At 44.5% G+C, this 18,401-nt stretch overlaps 1 protein-coding gene across 8 annotated transcripts in view; it reads left to right on the top strand.

The window, feature by feature from the left end:
- LOC110507646 (neurobeachin-like) overlaps positions 1-18,401 on the top strand; it is a 307,618-nt gene that overhangs the window by 122,782 nt on the left and 166,435 nt on the right. For all 8 annotated transcript variants that reach the window (XM_036965232.1, XM_036965228.1, XM_036965226.1 and 5 more), the window contains 3 exons: positions 3,002-3,066; positions 7,434-7,542; positions 13,563-13,729. In XM_036965232.1, coding sequence (XP_036821127.1) covers positions 3,002-3,066; positions 7,434-7,542; positions 13,563-13,729 — 341 coding nt within the window. The remainder of the gene's footprint in view (positions 1-3,001; positions 3,067-7,433; positions 7,543-13,562; positions 13,730-18,401) is intronic.

The following is an 18,401-nucleotide window of genomic DNA, read 5'->3' as shown; positions in this document are numbered from 1 at the left end:
GGGACTCCTGGGATGAAACCCAGCCTGAGATATCGACCCGTCAACAAAGCTGAAAGTGGATATGCTTGGGCTGAGTTGGAACCACAGCTAGCTTTATCCAGCAGCACTGGCAGGGATGAGCACAGTGGAACTTGTTAATCCTGATCTGATTCCATCAGTAGTAACTTTCCTGTATGGGGCTAGGACAAGGCTGTATGGGGCTAGGACACGGCTGTATGGGGCTAGGACACAGCTGTATGGGGCTAGGACACAGCTGTATGGGGCTAGGACAAGGCTGTATGGGGCTAGGACAAGGCTGTATGGGGCTAGGACAAGGCTGTATGGGGCTAGGACACAGCTGTATGTGGCTGGGGCGGAGACTGGGGCTAAATGGGGCTAGGACACGGTTGTATGGAGCTGGGGTTTTATGGGGCTCGGATAGGCAGCACACTCTTTGTATCTCTTCACAGACGGCCTGGTGAATGAGAAGGTCAAACAGCTTTGTTTCTTGTAACAGCTTAAACACACAGATGATCTGCAGTGGATCCTGGGAGATTTACTGACAGAGAACCTCCAGATATGGAGAGAAGAGCAGATAAAAGACTTCAGCCTGGATTGAGATACCTCAATACTGCTGTCTGCCTGACGCCTACTGACGTTTGGGAGTATGGATGGCTGCAGAGGAACAAGAGGCTTGTGTGTAACAAACAATTTAAAATTATAAAATTCAGGAACCCTGAACCAATAGGATAATCTTCATAGGTGAAACACTCCCAGACACCACAGATTATCAGCTTTTCTTATCTGAGCTCCTGAGCTACGCCCATTAACCTGGCTGCAGGTCAGCCCATAGCTAAATATTCTGGGTTCTGTTGCAGGTCAGACCATCACCAGGGGTTCTGCAGGTCAGCACATAGACAGAGGTTATGGGTTCTGTTTCTCTGCCTCTACATGAAGGATCATGTTACTTCCTCCTGGAGAAGCATGTCAGGCCTAATTCCGTTCAAACAGGCAATAATGGGCTTTCCCCAAATCCCTGCAGTCACAGCCCAGCCCCTTTGGAGCCCTGCTGCTCAGAAAAAAACTCAAAGGAAGAAAACATCTGAAGCTCCATCCCACTGTAACGGTAACTAGGGATTTTACTGTACCGTAACTCAGTTAGACAAGATAGAAGATCCCATCGGTTCAGAGTTTTCCCCCTCCTACCTGATGTCCCTTTCCTGGCGCTGCATGAGACACATCTGCTTTGATTTCCATATATATTTTTGTCACGTGAGTGCAGTACGAGCAGATCCTCAGAAGACGGGCCGAACATGAGCCCTGTTCAAATCAGTAACAGCGGATGATGTAGCAGAGAGAGAGACAGAGAAAGATAGAGGTCAGGAAAAAAAGATGTGGAGACCAGATGCCCAGCATATCAGCACCGTCTCTCTCACCGTAACGTAATGTGAGGTGGAACTGTGTTCTCTAGCCTGGTGCAGTCTGTCCCACACTACAGGAACTATGGCATGCTACCATACACTATTTAGACAATGGCAATCTGCAGTCACAAATGTTTATCCTGAAATCCTTTGAATTTTGCATCGCACACAATGTTTGCTTTTCTGCTACACATAACTAAAGAGCCTCACCCTCTGTTCCAAAAGGCGGTGTGGAACTACAGAGATTTTCTTACTGTTTCTGAGATGCAGAATCTAATTTGTTAGCCTCTTCTATGCATGAGATTCAGTTGGTTTTATACCTGACACTTGGCTAGCATTGACAACTGGGAAACTTTTCCCCTTTTATATTTATTTTCTTTTTTTCTCTTTGTATTTTGAACTGTGGCCTGTGTTTTCCCTTCCATTTGCTCCACAGTGAGTGAGCAGAGAGCCCAGGTTCCCACAGTGCAAGGCCCTCTCCTCTCCTCCGCTCCCAAACGGCTTTTTAATCATTCCCAGACAGGGTAGTGATGGTGCTGGGGAGAGGGTGGGGGGTGCCGTGGCCTTGGGGCCGTAGCCGCTCTAGGCTCAGTAGATGGCTCCCCTCTCCTCAGTCATCTGTCAGTGTGCGGACGGAGGAAATGGCTGTATTTAAGGCAGAGGATACAGTTTCATCCCCGATTACATCTCTCCTGTGTTTACCGATCTGTTCACAGAGAAAGATCTCGTCCCGAATGCCACCCTATTTCCTATTTAGTGCACTACTTTTGACCAGGGCCCATAGGGCTCTCCTCAAAAGTAGTACATATGTTGCCATTTGGGATGCATCTGAAGAGGGCAGGCACACTCACACATGCAGGGCAGAGATTCAGCTTTTTATAGCCAGCGCATCTCTTTGAAAGGATTCAATGACCTTAATGCCTTCTTTGTTTTGTTACTTCAATTAGAAAAAATGGAATGTGCGATGTCCATTTGAATTGCAACGGAGACTGGCCTTGCAGAGAGATCCATGTGTTTCTCAGAGACTCTGTCGCTTTTTATTGCATTAAAGGGGCTGATTTTATTGTGCAGGTTTTTTCGTTTTGGAAATGTTTTTCTGGTTTGTGAAGCTTTCTTGGCAAAGTGTTCCATAATTGTTGTTTTATTACTACGTTATTGTTACTTTATTGCCTCCATGTGATTTTTATTGAAAATTAGCCCATTGATATGTTTTTATAGCCATCGCCTAGTAGCGCTGATTAGAATGTAATGAGCTCTGGGCTTTTACGTCTTGCACTGTTTACAGACGGTGTTTGAATAGCAAAAGCGACAGCAGACAGCCCTGTTTAATTCTGTGGCAGAGGGGTAAGTATTTGAAGTAGGTGTTGTTAGTACACACGCAAGCTATCAGAGAGTAATATAGTATTCTAATCCAAGTCAAAAAGTTTTCGCCAAAACTGAATCTCTCCAGCGTCTTGAAAAGGTCACCCCACTTAACTTTGTGGAAGGCTTTGTCTGACATACAGCCATGGAGCCAGTATGAACAACTAACTATCCAACGTTCCTCCTCTCCGCTCCTCTTTCTATCTTCCTCTTCTCTTCTTCTCTTCCTTCTGTCTTAGGAGTGGCAGAACTCAATCCAGAAAAATGCCGGCCTCGCCTTCATCGAGCTCATCAACGAGGGAAGGTATGTATCATATTCAGACACATACACACCATATGTCTTAAAATGTATTTCCATTCTAGATCCTATTTTCCCTAAACCTAACCCTGAACATAAATCTAACTCCTAAACCTAACCCCTAACCCTAATTGTAACCCTAACCCCTAAGCCTAAAATAGCCTTTGTCCTTGTGGGGACATGGAAAATGTCCTCACGAGGGAGATAGTTCCTTGCTTTACTATCCTTGTGAGGACTTTTGTGGATTTCTGATACACACACACACCAGCTCTGAACAGGTTGTTAGGTCCAGTGGCAGCAATAGATTAGCAGTAAGCTGCTGGCCCCTAGAGCGTGGGGTGCTGTACTGTATCATGTAAGAATTGTTGTGCTCTATAGGGGTTAAGGTAAATAAGATTGGTGTGACAGAGTGATGTAACAATATCAACACGATAGTGTTTCCCCTCTATCTGTGTGTTCCCCACCCCTCTATGTGAGTGTAGCAGGCTCAGATCAGGCAGGGTGTTATATAACAGATCAGCCTCCAACTCCATCTGGTGACCCATCTGTGTAACCCTCTTACATCCAAACTGCCCAGCTCCAGCCCTATACCCCAACTATACCCCAGTGCAACCTCACTGTTCCCAACCCAGCACAGTCTTAGCCTTCTCAGGCACCTCCTGTCCGGCCTCTTTATCCAGGCCCCCTGTCCGGCCTGGATAAAGAGCCTTACTCAGTGGGGGCCACTCTGCCTCTCTGCTGCACGGCTACTCTATCACTCTACTGCTCTGTCACGTGGTGTTGTCCAGGGTGCTGCTGGCAGATCTCATTTCTCCTGCATCTGAGCTGCGTCCCAAATGGCACCCTATTACCTATGTAGTGTGCAGTGCTGAGCGAATAGTTATTTCTGAGGTTGTTTTGGTTCGGTTATTAAACTATTTTTAATTTGGTTTCAATAAATAAATAAAAAACATGCACAATGCGCTATGTGTGTTGAATGCTGTAACAACACAGAATAAAACTATTAATAAAAGTCCCATGATGGAAGTGACTGCCCATTACTCCTTATCACTTAATAATAATTTATTCAAATGATTTACTTTAATAACATATTTCAGTTGTTGTGTATTTTACATTTGTTTTATTCGATTACTTATTTATTTCCTTCCAAGTCATAATCAGCTGCTGTTTATGCTGTCTGACAAAATCACAATTTTAGTTTGTTCAAAGTAAATAAGGCATACTTTTATGACTGCTGAATACCAACTATCATTCACTTAGATTGTGTATTTTCAGGAAGCAACTGCTCTCTAATCCCTCTCCATCGTGCAATCTTCTCTCCCTATCCATGTCTGCCCACACTAACCTAACGTAGCAGGCTTAAAATAAACACACAGACCAGACAAATATGCACGCAATGGATTATGGTCGTTGTAGTTAATTATCACGTTTTCTGCGCTGAACTATGTCGAATATTGGCCTGTTGGAAACAACAACTCCCTACTACATCGCACAGTTCGAGCTTGATTTGATTTATCTCTAGAGAATTTGTGCAATGTGCTCATTGAGCTTACAGAAAGAAGCAGAACTAAATGAAATTCAAATAATTTAACCAATGTCAGTCAATTAGTTGTTTAATAACAGAAATTCCAGTTAATCCCTCAGCACTAGTAGTGCACTATATAGGGAATAGGGTGCCATTTGGGACGGAGACCTGCTATCTCTAAACAACCAGCATACCAGCCAGCTGCAGTCCTCTGAACTATAATCAACCAGCTAACCAACCAGCTGCAGTCCTCTGAACTATAATCAACCAGCATACCAGCCAGCTGCAGTCCTCTGAACTATAATCAACCAGCTAACCAACCAGCTGCAGTCCTCTGAACTATAATCAACCAGCATACCAACCAGCTGCAGTCCTCTGAACTATAATCAACCAGCATACCAACCAGCTGCAGTCCTCTGAACTATAATCAACCAGCATACCAGCCAGCTGCAGTCCTCTGAACTATAATCAACCAGCTAACCAACCAGCTGCAGTCCTCTGAACTATAATCAACCAGCTAACCAACCAGCTGCAGTCCTCTGAACTATAATCAACCAGCATACCAGCTAGCTGCAGTCCTCTGAACTATAATCAACCAGCTAACCAGCCAGCTGCAGTCCTCTGAACTATAATCAACCAGCATACCAGCCAGCTGCAGTCCTCTGAACTATAATCAACCAGCTAACCAGCCAGCTGCAGTCCTCTGAACTATAATCAACCAGCTAACCAACCAGCTGCAGTCCTCTGAACTATAATCAACCAGCATACCAGCCAGCTGCAGTCCTCTGAACTATAATCAACCAGCTAACCAACCAGCTGCAGTCCTCTGAACTATAATCAACTAGCATACCAACCAGCTGCAGTCCTCTGAACTATAATCAACCAGCATACCAACCAGCTGCAGTCCTCTGAACTATAATCAACCAGCATACCAGCCAGCTGCAGTCCTCTGAACTATAATCAACCAGCTAACCAACCAGCTGCAGTCCTCTGAACTATAATCAACCAGCTAACCAACCAGCTGCAGTCCTCTGAACTATAATCAACCAGCATACCAGCCAGCTGCAGTCCTCTGAACTATAATCAACCAGCTAACCAGCCAGCTGCAGTCCTCTGAACTATAATCAACCAGCATACCAGCCAGCTGCAGTCCTCTGAACTATAATCAACCAGCTAACCAGCCAGCTGCAGTCCTCTGAACTATAATCAACCAGCTAACCAACCAGCTGCAGTCCTCTGAACTATAATCAACCAGCTAACCAACCAGCTGCAGTCCTCTGAACTATAATCAACCAGCTAACCAACCAGCTGCAGTCCTCTGAACTATAATCAACCAGCTAACCAACCAGCTGCAGTCCTCTGAACTATAATCAACCAGCTAACCAACCAGCTGCAGTCCTCTGAACTATAATCAACCAGCTAACCAACCAGCTGCAGTCCTCTGAACTATAATCAACCAGCTAACCAACCAGCTGCAGTCCTCTGAACTATAATCAACCAGCTAACCAACCAGCTGCAGTCCTCTGAACTATAATCAACCAGCATACCAGTCAGCTGCAGTCCTCTGAACTATAATCAACCAGCATACCAGCCAGCTGCAGTCCTCTGAACTATAATCAACCAGCTAACCAGCCAGCTGCAGTCCTCTGAACTATAATCAACCAGCTAACCAACCAGCTGCAGTCCTCTGAACTATAATCAACCAGCTAACCAACCAGCTGCAGTCCTCTGAACTATAATCAACCAGCTAACCAACCAGCTGCAGTCCTCTGAACTATAATCAACCAGCTAACCAACCAGCTGCAGTCCTCTGAACTATAATCAACCAGTTAACCAACCAGCTGCAGTCCTCTGAACTATAATCAACCAGCTAACCAACCAGCTGCAGTCCTCTGAACTATAATCAACCAGCTAACCAACCAGCTGCAGTCCTCTGAACTATAATCAACCAGCTAACCAACCAGCTGCAGTCCTCTGAACTATAATCAACCAGCATACCAGCCAGCTGCAGTCCTCTGAACTATAATCAACCAGCATACCAGCCAGCTGCAGTCCTCTGAACTATAATCAACCAGCTAACCAACCAGCTGCAGTCCTCTGAACTATAATCAACCAGCTAACCAACCTGTCCTGTAGAGCTCTCTAACCTATCAGCTAACCAACTAGCTAAACTAACCAGCTAACCAAATAACTACAATCCTAGTTTAGAACACTAACGTCTAAATAAGAGGAGATAAAGAATTGTTCAGAACTCAGAGTGTAGTTGTAGTTTGAAGCTTGTTAACACTAGTATGATGAATGCATCTCTGAGGCCTCTCCCTGAGACAAAGGATGCTTCCCAAATAGCATAGTACACTAGTACACTACATTTAACCAGGGCTCTATAATGGAAATAGGTTGCCATTTGTGATGCAGAAAGAGGGTATCAGAAGCCTTGTAATTGAAACAAAGCAGACCTAATTTGGTGTAAAATGGCATAACATCTCCACATAGTAGCCTGGCTGTTTTCGATTATTAAAAAGATTGAAGCGAGGGTAGAAGCAGGTGGAGTGTACACCAGGGAGGCTGAGGAGTCAGTCATGGGAGGAGAGGAGGCAATCAGGGCCAGAGACGACAGGGAGAGATGGAGATGAGGTTGGAGGGTCAGAAGGGAGGGGTTTGTGTGTCTATTTCTGTGTGTTCCAGGTTGTTGTGTCATGCTAGGAAGGACCACATCATTGTGTTGACTGACTGACTGTCTAGTATTCTGTCTTTCTGTCTGTCTGTTCCATGATTCTGTGTCATGCTATTAAGGACCGCATACTTTGTGTTGACTGACTGACTGTCTAGAGTTCTGTATCTGTTCCAGATTGCTGTGTCATGCTATGAAGGACCACATCGTGCGTGTTGCCAACGAGGCAGAGTTCATCCTCAACAGACAGAGAGCAGAAGATGTCCACAAACACGCTGAGTTTGAGGTACAGTACCTTATCTAACCTAGTCAACTGACTACAGCAGCCTCGCCAGTCCTTGCTCTGGAGTGACTGACTTCAGTGCTGCATCCCAAATGACACCCTGTTCCCTACATAGTGCACTAATTTTGACCAGGGCCCATAGAAATAGAGTGGCATTTAGGAGCCATCCCGGGTCTGTGAGAGAATAGTGCTGGATTAGCAGCAGCTCAGTACTCCTGTAGTCCCCCTGTGTCTCTCCAGGAGGATTATGGCCCTATCATTAGGCCACTCTAAGGGATTATAATAACCAGCCTGCTAGCAATATTAGTAAGCAGACTAAATGATACGCCAGCTTCATTCATATCTGGTCTTTATTAGCTTTAAGCCCGTCCAACAGTGTAATGAGTCTACCCCAGAGACGGTACTTACCCCACATATCAAACACACTGCCTGTTCTCACTACAAAGCATCAGAACACCAACACTCTCATTATTGATTTCTGTAGGAATTAGAGGTCGTCTGCAGTAATTAGACAGTAGCTGCATGCCAAATGGCACCCTATTTTCTTTATAGTGCGCTACTTTTTTATCAGGACCCAATAGTCTCTGGGCAAACGTAGTGCACCATATAGGGAATAGGGTTCTGTTTGGGGCGCAACCAGTCTTTAGTAATGCCACTTTCTGTGTCTAATGATTTCTTTATTAAATGGAAGGAAGCCTGAGAAGGAAAGGAGAGAGGAGCAGTTTTCTGAACTCAGGGAGATGCTCTGTTTAGAGGAATGTCATGCCTCTTTTAGACAGCAGGTAGAGCTGCTCTCTCTCTCTTTCCCACTCTCTTTCTCTCTCTATACATATATATATATATATATATATATATATATACAGTGCCTTGCGAAAGTATTCGGCCCCCTTGAACTTTGCGACCTTTTGCCACATTTCAGGCTTCAAACATAAAGATATAAAACTGTATTTTTTTGTGAAGAATCAACAACAAGTGGGACACAATCATGAAGTGGAACGACATTTATTGGATATTTCAAACTTTTTTAACAAATAAAAAATTGAAAAATTGGGCGTGCAAAATTATTCAGCCCCCTTAAGTTAATACTTTGTAGCGCCACCTTTTGCTGCGATTACAGTTGTAAGTCGCTTGGGGTATGTCTCTATCAGTTTTGCAAATCGAGAGACTGAAATTTTTTCCCATTCCTCCTTGCAAAACAGCTCGAGCTCAGTGAGGTTGGATGGAGAGCATTTGTGAACAGCAGTTTTCAGTTCTTTCCACAGATTCTCGATTGGATTCAGGTCTGGACTTTGACTTGGCCATTCTAACACCTGGATATGTTTATTTTTGAACCATTCCATTGTAGATTTTGCTTTATGTTTTGGATCATTGTCTTGTTGGAAGACAAATCTCCGTCCCAGTCTCAGGTCTTTTGCAGACTCCATCAGGTTTTCTTCCAGAATGGTCCTGTATTTGGCTCCATCCATCTTCCCATTCATTTTAACCATCTTCCCTGCCCCTGCTGAAGAAAAGCAGGCCCAAACCATGATGCTGCCACCACCATGTTTGACAGTGGGGATGGTGTGTTCAGAGGGATGAGCTGTGTTGCTTTCACGCCAAACATAACGTTTTGCATTGTTGCCAAAAAGTTCAATTTTGGTTTCATCTGACCAGAGCACCTTTTCCACATGTTTGGTGTGTCTCCCAGGTGGCTTGTGGCAAACTTTAAACAACACTTTTTATGGATATCTTTAAGAAATGGCTTTCTTCTTGCCACTCTTCCATAAAGGCCAGATTTGTGCAATATACGACTGATTGTTGTCCTATGGACAGAGTCTCCCACCTCAGCTGTAGATCTCTGCAGTTCATCCAGAGTGATCATGGGCCTCTTGGCTGCATCTCTGATCAGTCTTCTCCTTGTATGAGCTGAAAGTTTAGAGGGACGGCCAGGTCTTGGTAGATTTGCAGTGGTCTGATACTCCTTCCATTTCAATATTATCGCTTGCACAGTGCTCCTTGGGATGTTTAAAGCTTGGGAAATCTTTTTGTATCCAAATCCGGCTTTAAACTTCTTCACAACAGTATCTCGGACCTGCCTGGTGTGTTACTTGTTCTTCATGTGCAGGTGCATTTATACGGAGACTTGATTACACACAGGTGGATTGTATTTATCATCATTAGTCATTTAGGTCAACATTGGATCATTCAGAGATCCTCACTGAACTTCTGGAGAGAGTTTGCTGCACTGAAAGTAAAGGGGCTGAATAATTTTGCACGCCCAATTTTTCAGTTTTTGATTTGTTAAAAAAGTTTGAAATATCCAATAAATGTTGTTCCACTTCATGATTGTGTCCCACTTGTTGTTGATTCTTCACAAAAAAATACAGTTTTATATCTTTGTTTGAAGCCTGAAATGTGGCAAAAGGTCGCAAAGTTCAAGGGGGCCGAATACTTTCGCAAGGCACTGTATATATATATTTCTCTCTCTCTTTCTCTCTCTCTCTCTCTATATATATATACAGTGGGGCAAAAAAGTATTTAGTCAGCCACCAATTGTGCAAGTTCTCCCACTTAAAAAGATGAGAGAGGCCTGTAATTTTCATCATAGGTACACTTCAACTATGACAGACAAAATGAGAAAAAAAATCCAGAAAATCACATTGTAGGATTTTTTATGATTTTATTTACAAATTATGGTGGAAAATAAGTATTTGGTCAATAACAAAAATTTATCTCAATACCTTGTTATGTACCCTTTGTTGGCAATGACAGAGGTCAAACATTTTCTGTAAGTCTTCACAAGGTTTTCACACACTGTTGCTGGTATTTTGGCCCATTCCTCCATGCAGATCTCCTCTAGAGCAGTGATGTTTTGGGGCTGTTGCTGGGCAACACGGACTTTCAACTCCCTCCAAAGATTTTCTATGGGGTTGAGATCTGGAGACTGGCTAGGCCACTCCAGGACCTTGAAATACTTCTTACGAAGCCACTCCTTCGTTGCCCGGGCAGTGTGTTTGGGATCATTGTCATGCTGAAAGACCCAGCCACGTTTCATCTTCAATGCCCTTGCTGATGGAAGGAGGTTTTCACTCAAAATCTCACGATACATAGCCCCATTCATTCTTTCCTTTACACGGATCAGTCGTCCTGGTCCCTTTGCAGAAAAACAGCCCCAAAGCATGATGTTTCCACCCCCATGCTTCACAGTAGGTATGGTGTTCTTTGGATGCAACTCAGCATTCTTTGTCCTCCAAACACGACGAGTTGAGTTTTTACCAAAACGTTATATTTCGGTTTCATCTGACCATATGACATTCTCCCAATCTTCTTCTGGATCATCCAAATGCTCTCTAGCAAACTTTAGACGGGCCTGGACATGTACTGGCTTAAGCAGGGGGACACGTCTGGCACTGCAGGATTTGAGTCCCTGGCGCCGTAGTGTGTTACTGATGGTAGGCTTTGTTACTTTGGTCCCAGCTCTCTGCAGGTCATCCACTAGGTCCCCCCCCCCCGTGTGGTTCTGGGATTTTTGCTCACCGTTCTTGTGATCATTTTCACCCCACGGGGTGAGATCTTGCGTGGAGCCCCAGATCGAGGGAGATTATCAGTGGTTTTGTATGTCTTCCATTTCCTAATAATTGCTCCCACAGTTCATTTCTTCAAACCAAGCTGCTTACCTATTGCAGATTCAGTCTTCCCAGCCTGGTGCAGGTCTACAATTTTGTTTCTGGTGTCCTTTGACAGCTCTTTGGTCTTGGCCATAGTGGAGTTTGGAGTGTGACTGTTTGAGGTTGTGGACAGGTGTCTTTTATACTGATAACAAGTTCAAACAGGTGCCATTAATACAGGTAACGAATGGAGGACAGAGGAGCCTCTTAAAGAAGAAGTTACAGGTCTGTGAGAGCCAGAAATCGTGCTTGTTTGTAGGTGACCAAATACTTATTTTCCACCATAATTTGTAAATAAATTCATAAAAAATCCTACAATGTGATTTTCTGGATTTTTTTTTCTCATTTTGTCTGTCATAGTTGAAGTGTACCTATGATGAAAATTACAGGCCTCTCGTATTTTTAAGTGGGAGAACTTGCACAATTGGTGGCTGACTAAATACTTTTTTGCCCCACTGTATTATATATATATATATATATCTCTTTCTCACTTTCTTTAATTACCATCAAGAAAAGGTAGGGAGTGGGATGACACAATGTTGCTAGTCATATTGGAAGTGTCTTACCCAAGTACACAAACGCATGCACACACACACACACACACACACACACACACACACACACACACACACACACACACACACACACAGACCCTTCTTCTACCTCTGTTAGTAGCTTGTACATGTGAGGAGTGATGGGTTTCTTATCTTGGGGCAGCAGCCTTCCCCAAGCAGCTGTTAGATATCCTGTAGTCCTCTGCTAGAGGCTCCTTGACCTGCAAGATCAACTGGAGGAGACGGATAGATATGCAATGTCACCAGTAGCGAGGGAGGCTGCATCTCAAATGACACCCTATTCCCTGTACAGTACACTACTTCTGACCAGGGCCCATAGGGTGCCATTTGAGAAACACCCAGAGATTACCTGGCCCTCATCCCTCCTCTGGCCTCATCCCTTCTGTCTGACAACTCTAGACAGTCTACACTTTTCATCCAGCCATGTCTCTACTTTATTACCCCTCAAAACCCCTCCCTCACTCTACCCTCCATCCCCAGACAGATAGACATTTTTACATTAGGTTGGTGTCAGGGCAGCAGCCTCATATCCTGTTAAGTGATAAATAAGGTTTGATATTTGTCACAGCGTCACATAGTAACGTGAGATGACAAGCAGAGATTGAGTTATCTGCCATTTGAAGAATATGTTGAGGCATAATATCCGACACAATTCAAATATAGGGCCGGAAATTCAATTCACTTCCAGCTTCTGTTAGCAAATTAGATTGAGTATATGAGCAGGAAGGAGCAGCCCTGTGGCGATGGAGCAAGACAATCTTATTTTAGCAGGGAGAAGATGAAGTCAGATCCTGATCGGCTCCTCTAGAATCTAGATGACCTTTTTAGATGCTTCTACATTGTCTGTAGGAGATCACTGGGTGAGTCCCACCCTATTCCATATATAGTGCACTACTTTTTACCATAGCCATATGGGTCCTGGTTAAAACGGGTGTACTATAAAGGGAATAGAGTGCCGTTTGGTACGAAGGCACTGACTCCACTTCAACATAACACATCAACGCATCACACAAATGATAATTTATACATGTAGGCTACAGTACAGGCTACTTCCCTTTGTTATCCAACCTGCCCTTCATCCACAGACACAGTTTAGTTTTATATAGGGACAGATTGTGACTCCTATGTAAACAGATGGGATTAAAGCTTTCTAACGGAAAAATTCCTCTCTTTTTCTCCATGTGAAACAAAGGACATTAGCAGACAGCAACAGTGTTTAAATCCCTCTTCACTAACATGTCCCCTGCTGATGTAGTGGAGCAGAGATTGGCTCTGTTAACCTTAACAGCACATGCTATAATATCTACTCACACGTGCACACAAACACACACACTCTATAATATCCTCTGTGGATCTATTGAATGGTTTTCATTTCTTTTCCCTCACCACACACTTTGCGTAGCTTCCTAGCAGGACACACACACATTTACATGTTTGAATGCAGTATCTAATTTCGCAGGATTGCAATGGAGGAAACACAAGGACATATTAATACAAACATAATATAGCCATGCTAGCACCATGCTAACACCAGACAGACAGTTATATTTGACAGATACCTTTCAAGAGACTCAAGGACACCTTACTTTAAAAGTACATACAATCAAAGTGCAAGTAATATCAAATCCTAGTGATGGATACTGTCCGGTTTTAGCATAATGTTAACACCTAGCATGGTGTTGGCATTTTGTTAGCAGGGTGTTAGCATAATCTTAATGCTTAGCATGGTTAGCATTATGTTAGCATGGCATTAGCATGGCTATGTTTATAATAAAATGGCTCCTTGTGTTCCCTCCATCAGTCTAACTGTGCCCAGTACACTGCTGATCGGAGGGAGGAGGAGAAGATGTGTGATCACCTGATCAGCGCTGCCAAGCACAGAGACCATGTGACTGCCAACCAGCTTAAACAGAAGATACTCAACATCCTCACCAATAAGCATGGAGCCTGGGGCAGCCTGGCACAGAGGTAAGACCCAGGGCTACGGTATAGAGCTGGGGCTGAAGGATAAGCTTTGGGCTGGGGTATAAGGCTGGGGCTGAAGGATAGGCTTTGGGCTAGGGTATAGGGTTGGGGCTGAAGGATAGGCCTTGAGCACGGGTATATGGCTGGGGCTGAAGGATAGGCCTCACCAACAAACACAGAGCCTGGAGCAGCCTGGCAGCTTGGCACAGAAGTACTGACGGGGACTGGGTCTGGTGAAAGGTTTAGGGCTGGGGCTACCTGGAGCTGGGCTGGCCCAAAGGCCAAGCTAAGGCTAGGCTGGATAGCAGAACTCCCAGTATTAGCTGTAATGTACAATTAGTGTAGTACTGGGAAGGAAGGACCACCAGCTAATGTCATTTACCCAGCATCCACCAGGATCACATTTACATGGAGATGATCGTGGACTACAGGAAAAGGAGGGCCGAGCACGCCCCCATTCTCATCGACGGGCTGTAGTGGAACAGGTTGAGAGCCTCAAGTTCCTTGGTGTTCACATCACCAACAAACTATCATGATCCAAACACACCAAGAAAGTCGTGAAGAGGGCACGACAATGCCTTTTCCCCCTTAGGAGTCTGAAAGATTTGGCATGGGTCCTCAGATCCTCAAAAAGTTATACAGCTGCACCATCGAGAGCACTTCAGAGGGTAGTGCGTATGGCCCAGTACATCACTTGGGCCAAGCTTCCTGCTATCCAGGATCTCTATACCAGGCAGTGTCAGAGGAAGGACCAAAAATTGCCAAAGACTCCAGCCACCCTACTCATAGACTGTTCTCTCTGCTACCGCATGGTAAGTGGTACCGCAGTGCCACGTCTAGGTCCAAAAGGCTTCTGAACAGCTTCTAACCCCCAGCCATAAGACTGCTGAACAGCTTCTAACCCCAAGCCATAAGCCTGCTGAACAGCTTCTAACCCCAAGCCATAAGACTGCTGAACAGCTTCTAACCCCAAGCCATAAGACTGCTGAACAGCTTATGCTGCTGCAACTCGCTGTTTACGATCTATTATCGATACATAGTCATTTTACCCCCACCTACATGTACATATTACCTAAATTATCTCGACTAACCTGTACACCCGCACATTGACTCTGTACCGGTACCCCCTTTATATAGCCTCGTTATTGTAATTTTATTCTTGGTCTTTTATTTTTACCTTAGTTTATTTAGTAAATATTTTTTCTTAACTCTTATTTTTCTTAAAACTGCATTGTTGGTTAAGGGCTTGTAAGTAAGCCATTTCATGGTGAGAGTTAAAATTATTGTATTTGGCGCATGTGACAAATACAATTTGATTTGATGTTGATCAGGGACCAGGTCAACTAACTCAATAACAGACAAAGAGACTGAACCCCCCTCGGGACCGACCACCGGTCAAACAGACTGGGGTTGGGGGGGGAGTTGTGTGCGTGCGTGCGTGTGTGTGTGTGTGTGTCTGTGTGTCTGTGTGTCTGTGTGTGTAGAGTGTAGAGTGTTGTAGAGTCTCTCAGCAACCCTCAGTCACACAGCAGAACACCTGGTGGTGGTTGGTGGTCAGAGTCATTCCCTCCACACCTCTCCCCTGGGCCTTGAAAACTACAGATCCTTGGAGCCTTAGCTCTGCTTCCCACCACACACACACACACACACACACACACACACACACACACACACACACACACACACACACACACACACACACACACACACACACACACACACACACACACACACTCAATGGTTGAAGGGGGCCAGTGCTGAATAGTGATGCTATGGATGCTTAAACCACCAATCTGAGCAGTGTCCATTTGTCCAACTACGTGGGAAATCCTCTAAAGTTGAATTAGGCGTACGACAAGGTTTTGTTCTTAGACCCAGACTACTGTTCGCTCTATGTTTCCCCTGTTACTATCACGACGACACATGACATGCATGTTCTTTGGAATGTTGATGACATTGGCCATGATCTGTTAGGAAGCTCCTTATAAAACCAGCTTTTATAGCAGGCAAGTATGTTAGGAACAAATTCTGTATTCACAATGACGACCTGGCGAGTGGCAAGTGCAGCAAAGGTCCTGTCAAACCTTGCCTTCCTTACAGAAAGAACACTTCCAGTAATTGACTACCCTCACTGAAACAGTAGCTTGGCTTTCCTTATTGGATTTTGAAAATGCATTACAGATGGTTAAATATGTTCACGGACATACAGATGGTTAGCTATGTTCATTAAGGGGATGTTGTTTACTCACATCGATAGAAAACACATCTGGATCATGTTTTGAGGGCTTTAGGAATTCTGCTGTGTTGTCAGATGTTTGTTGAAAAAATACAATAAACCTTCATTTAGTTTGTAAGGAGATTTCAGTTGATTGAATTGAATGATTTGAGGAGTGTTTTAATGACTGCTGGTAATCTCAATGGGTTGTGTGGCATATAGATTTAGTGATTTATACATGCATCATCCCACCTGACAAACACAGTCCTGGAAACAGATGCAATTACCTCAGAAAGATGCACATTTATCATCATTGGACCATTCATCTATGGGTAAGTTCTGACTCCCAAATGTCTCTCTTTTCCCTATACTGTATAGTGCACTACTTTTGACCAGAGCCCTATTTCCCCATGCAGCTGTACCTTACATATTGTACAACCCGAATAGGGAAAAAGGTGCCGTTTGGATGCAAACTATAGTACAGATTGAATTACAGCTGGAATGTTATTATAATAATATAGATATCCTTACCTACAGTAGTTCATGCTAAATGCCTTACTTCACCCTCTTACCAGATGTTGGAGCATTGTGTATATATTTGCACACACACAGTATGTTTGATTATATGCCATGCAGTTCTGATAGAGAAATTCATAAAACAGACCAAACAGGCGTATAAGTAAAGTAACCTTGGCAAAACATAGAAGATTGAATTGCGGGCTGCTACTGTAGATTTACGTATTCAAATATTTATAGAATTTCTCTCCGGGGATAGCATTAGTACTGGAACAAAAGGTTGCTGAGCGGGGGAGCATTGTAAATGATACTGCAAAACTTCCAACAAATACCCATTTAATGGTGACCTGCTGGAGAAGAAAAATGATGCAATATGTTCATGAGCTCAGGGCAGTGTAGCAGCTCAGTCTTATTCAATGCAACATTAACTTTTGCTGCTCTTGTAAAATAGAAAACCCTCCAGCATTCTGAAAGGGCTGTGTGTAATTTGTGACGCTGGTTGAAAGTGTGTGTGTGCGTGCGTGAGTAGGTGTGAATGCTTGCCTGCACAGAGATTGTTTTTACTTTAACCCTAACTCCTGACGGGAGACTAGCCAGAGGATATTGATCTGTGTTGAGCGTTTTATCAACAGAATTCTATATGCAATATACTCACCCAGGTTAAACTACAGCTAATGACTATAGTGCACATTTTATTGAAAGTTTTTACACAACTATAGTATTTTGAATTAGTAGACACCATTATGATCGTAACTCTTTGTGACGAGGAGACACTGCACATGGACAGAAAGCCAATGGGTGCATCCCAAATGGTACCCTATTCCCTGGTCTAAATTAGTGCACCACATAGAGAATAGGATGCCATTTGGGATACATCCAAAATCTCTCTGCGATCATATAACCTATTATAAGAATTAACCAGATGAGCCCAGGAGGTGGTAGGGCTGTGTTAAACAAGGCAGTGTGATCAGCCCAGGAGGTGGTAGGGCTGTGTTAAACAAGGCAGTGTGATCAGCCCTGGAGGTGGTAGGGCTGTGTTAAACAAGGCAGTGTGATCAACCCAGGAGGTGGTAGGGCTGTGTTAAGGCAGTGTGATCAGACCAGGAGGTGTTAGGGCTGTGTTAAGGCAGTGTGATCATCCCAGGAGGTGGTAGGGCTGTGTTAAGGCAGTGTGATCAGCCCAGGAGGTGGTAGGGCTGTGTTAAGGCAGTGGGATCAGCCCAGGAGGTGGTAAGGCTGTGTTAAGGCAGTGTGATCAGCCCAGGAGGTGGTAGGGCTGTGTTAAACAAGGCAGTGGGATCAGCCCACGAGGTGGTAGGGCTGTGTTAAGGCAGTGTGATCAGCCCAGGAGGTGGTAGGGCTGTGTTAAACAAGGCAGTGGGATCAGCCCAGGAGATGGTAGGGCTGTGTTAAGGCAGTGGGATCAGCCCAGGAGGTGGTAGGGCTGTGTTAAGGCAGTGTGATCAGCCCAGGAGGTGGTAGGGCTGTGTTAAACAAGGCAGTGGGATCAGCCCAGGAGATGGTAGGGCTGTGTTAAGGCAGTGGGATCAGCCCAGGAGGTGGTAGGGCTGTGTTAAGGCAGTGTGATCAGCCCAGGAGGTGGTAGGGCTGTGTTAAACAAGGCAGTGGGATCAGCCCAGGAGATGGTAGGGCTGTGTTAAGGCAGTGGGATCAGCCCAGGAGGTGGTAGGGCTGTGTTAAGGCAGTTTGATCAGCCTAGTAGGCTGTTGGATCATACTTTCTGCTTGCCTGATGATGAATGTGCAGTGTATTGAGTCGACATCACAAAATCAATAGTGTTCAAATTGAAACAGTATAGGGTTGTATTGATCTGCTGTGCTAAATCACAACGAGAAGCCTTTGATGCAGCTCTGAGACAGCTCCCCTCCTCCTTCTTCACCCCTCCCTCCCTCCTCACCCCTCTTTCCCTCTTCCTCCTCTCCT

This window comes from Oncorhynchus mykiss, chromosome 27 (assembly GCF_013265735.2).
Source record: "Oncorhynchus mykiss isolate Arlee chromosome 27, USDA_OmykA_1.1, whole genome shotgun sequence".
Taxonomy (NCBI): Eukaryota; Metazoa; Chordata; class Actinopteri; order Salmoniformes; family Salmonidae; genus Oncorhynchus; species Oncorhynchus mykiss.
The sequence above is the reverse complement of the archived record's forward strand: the minus strand, read 5'-3'. Positions and strand labels throughout refer to the sequence as shown.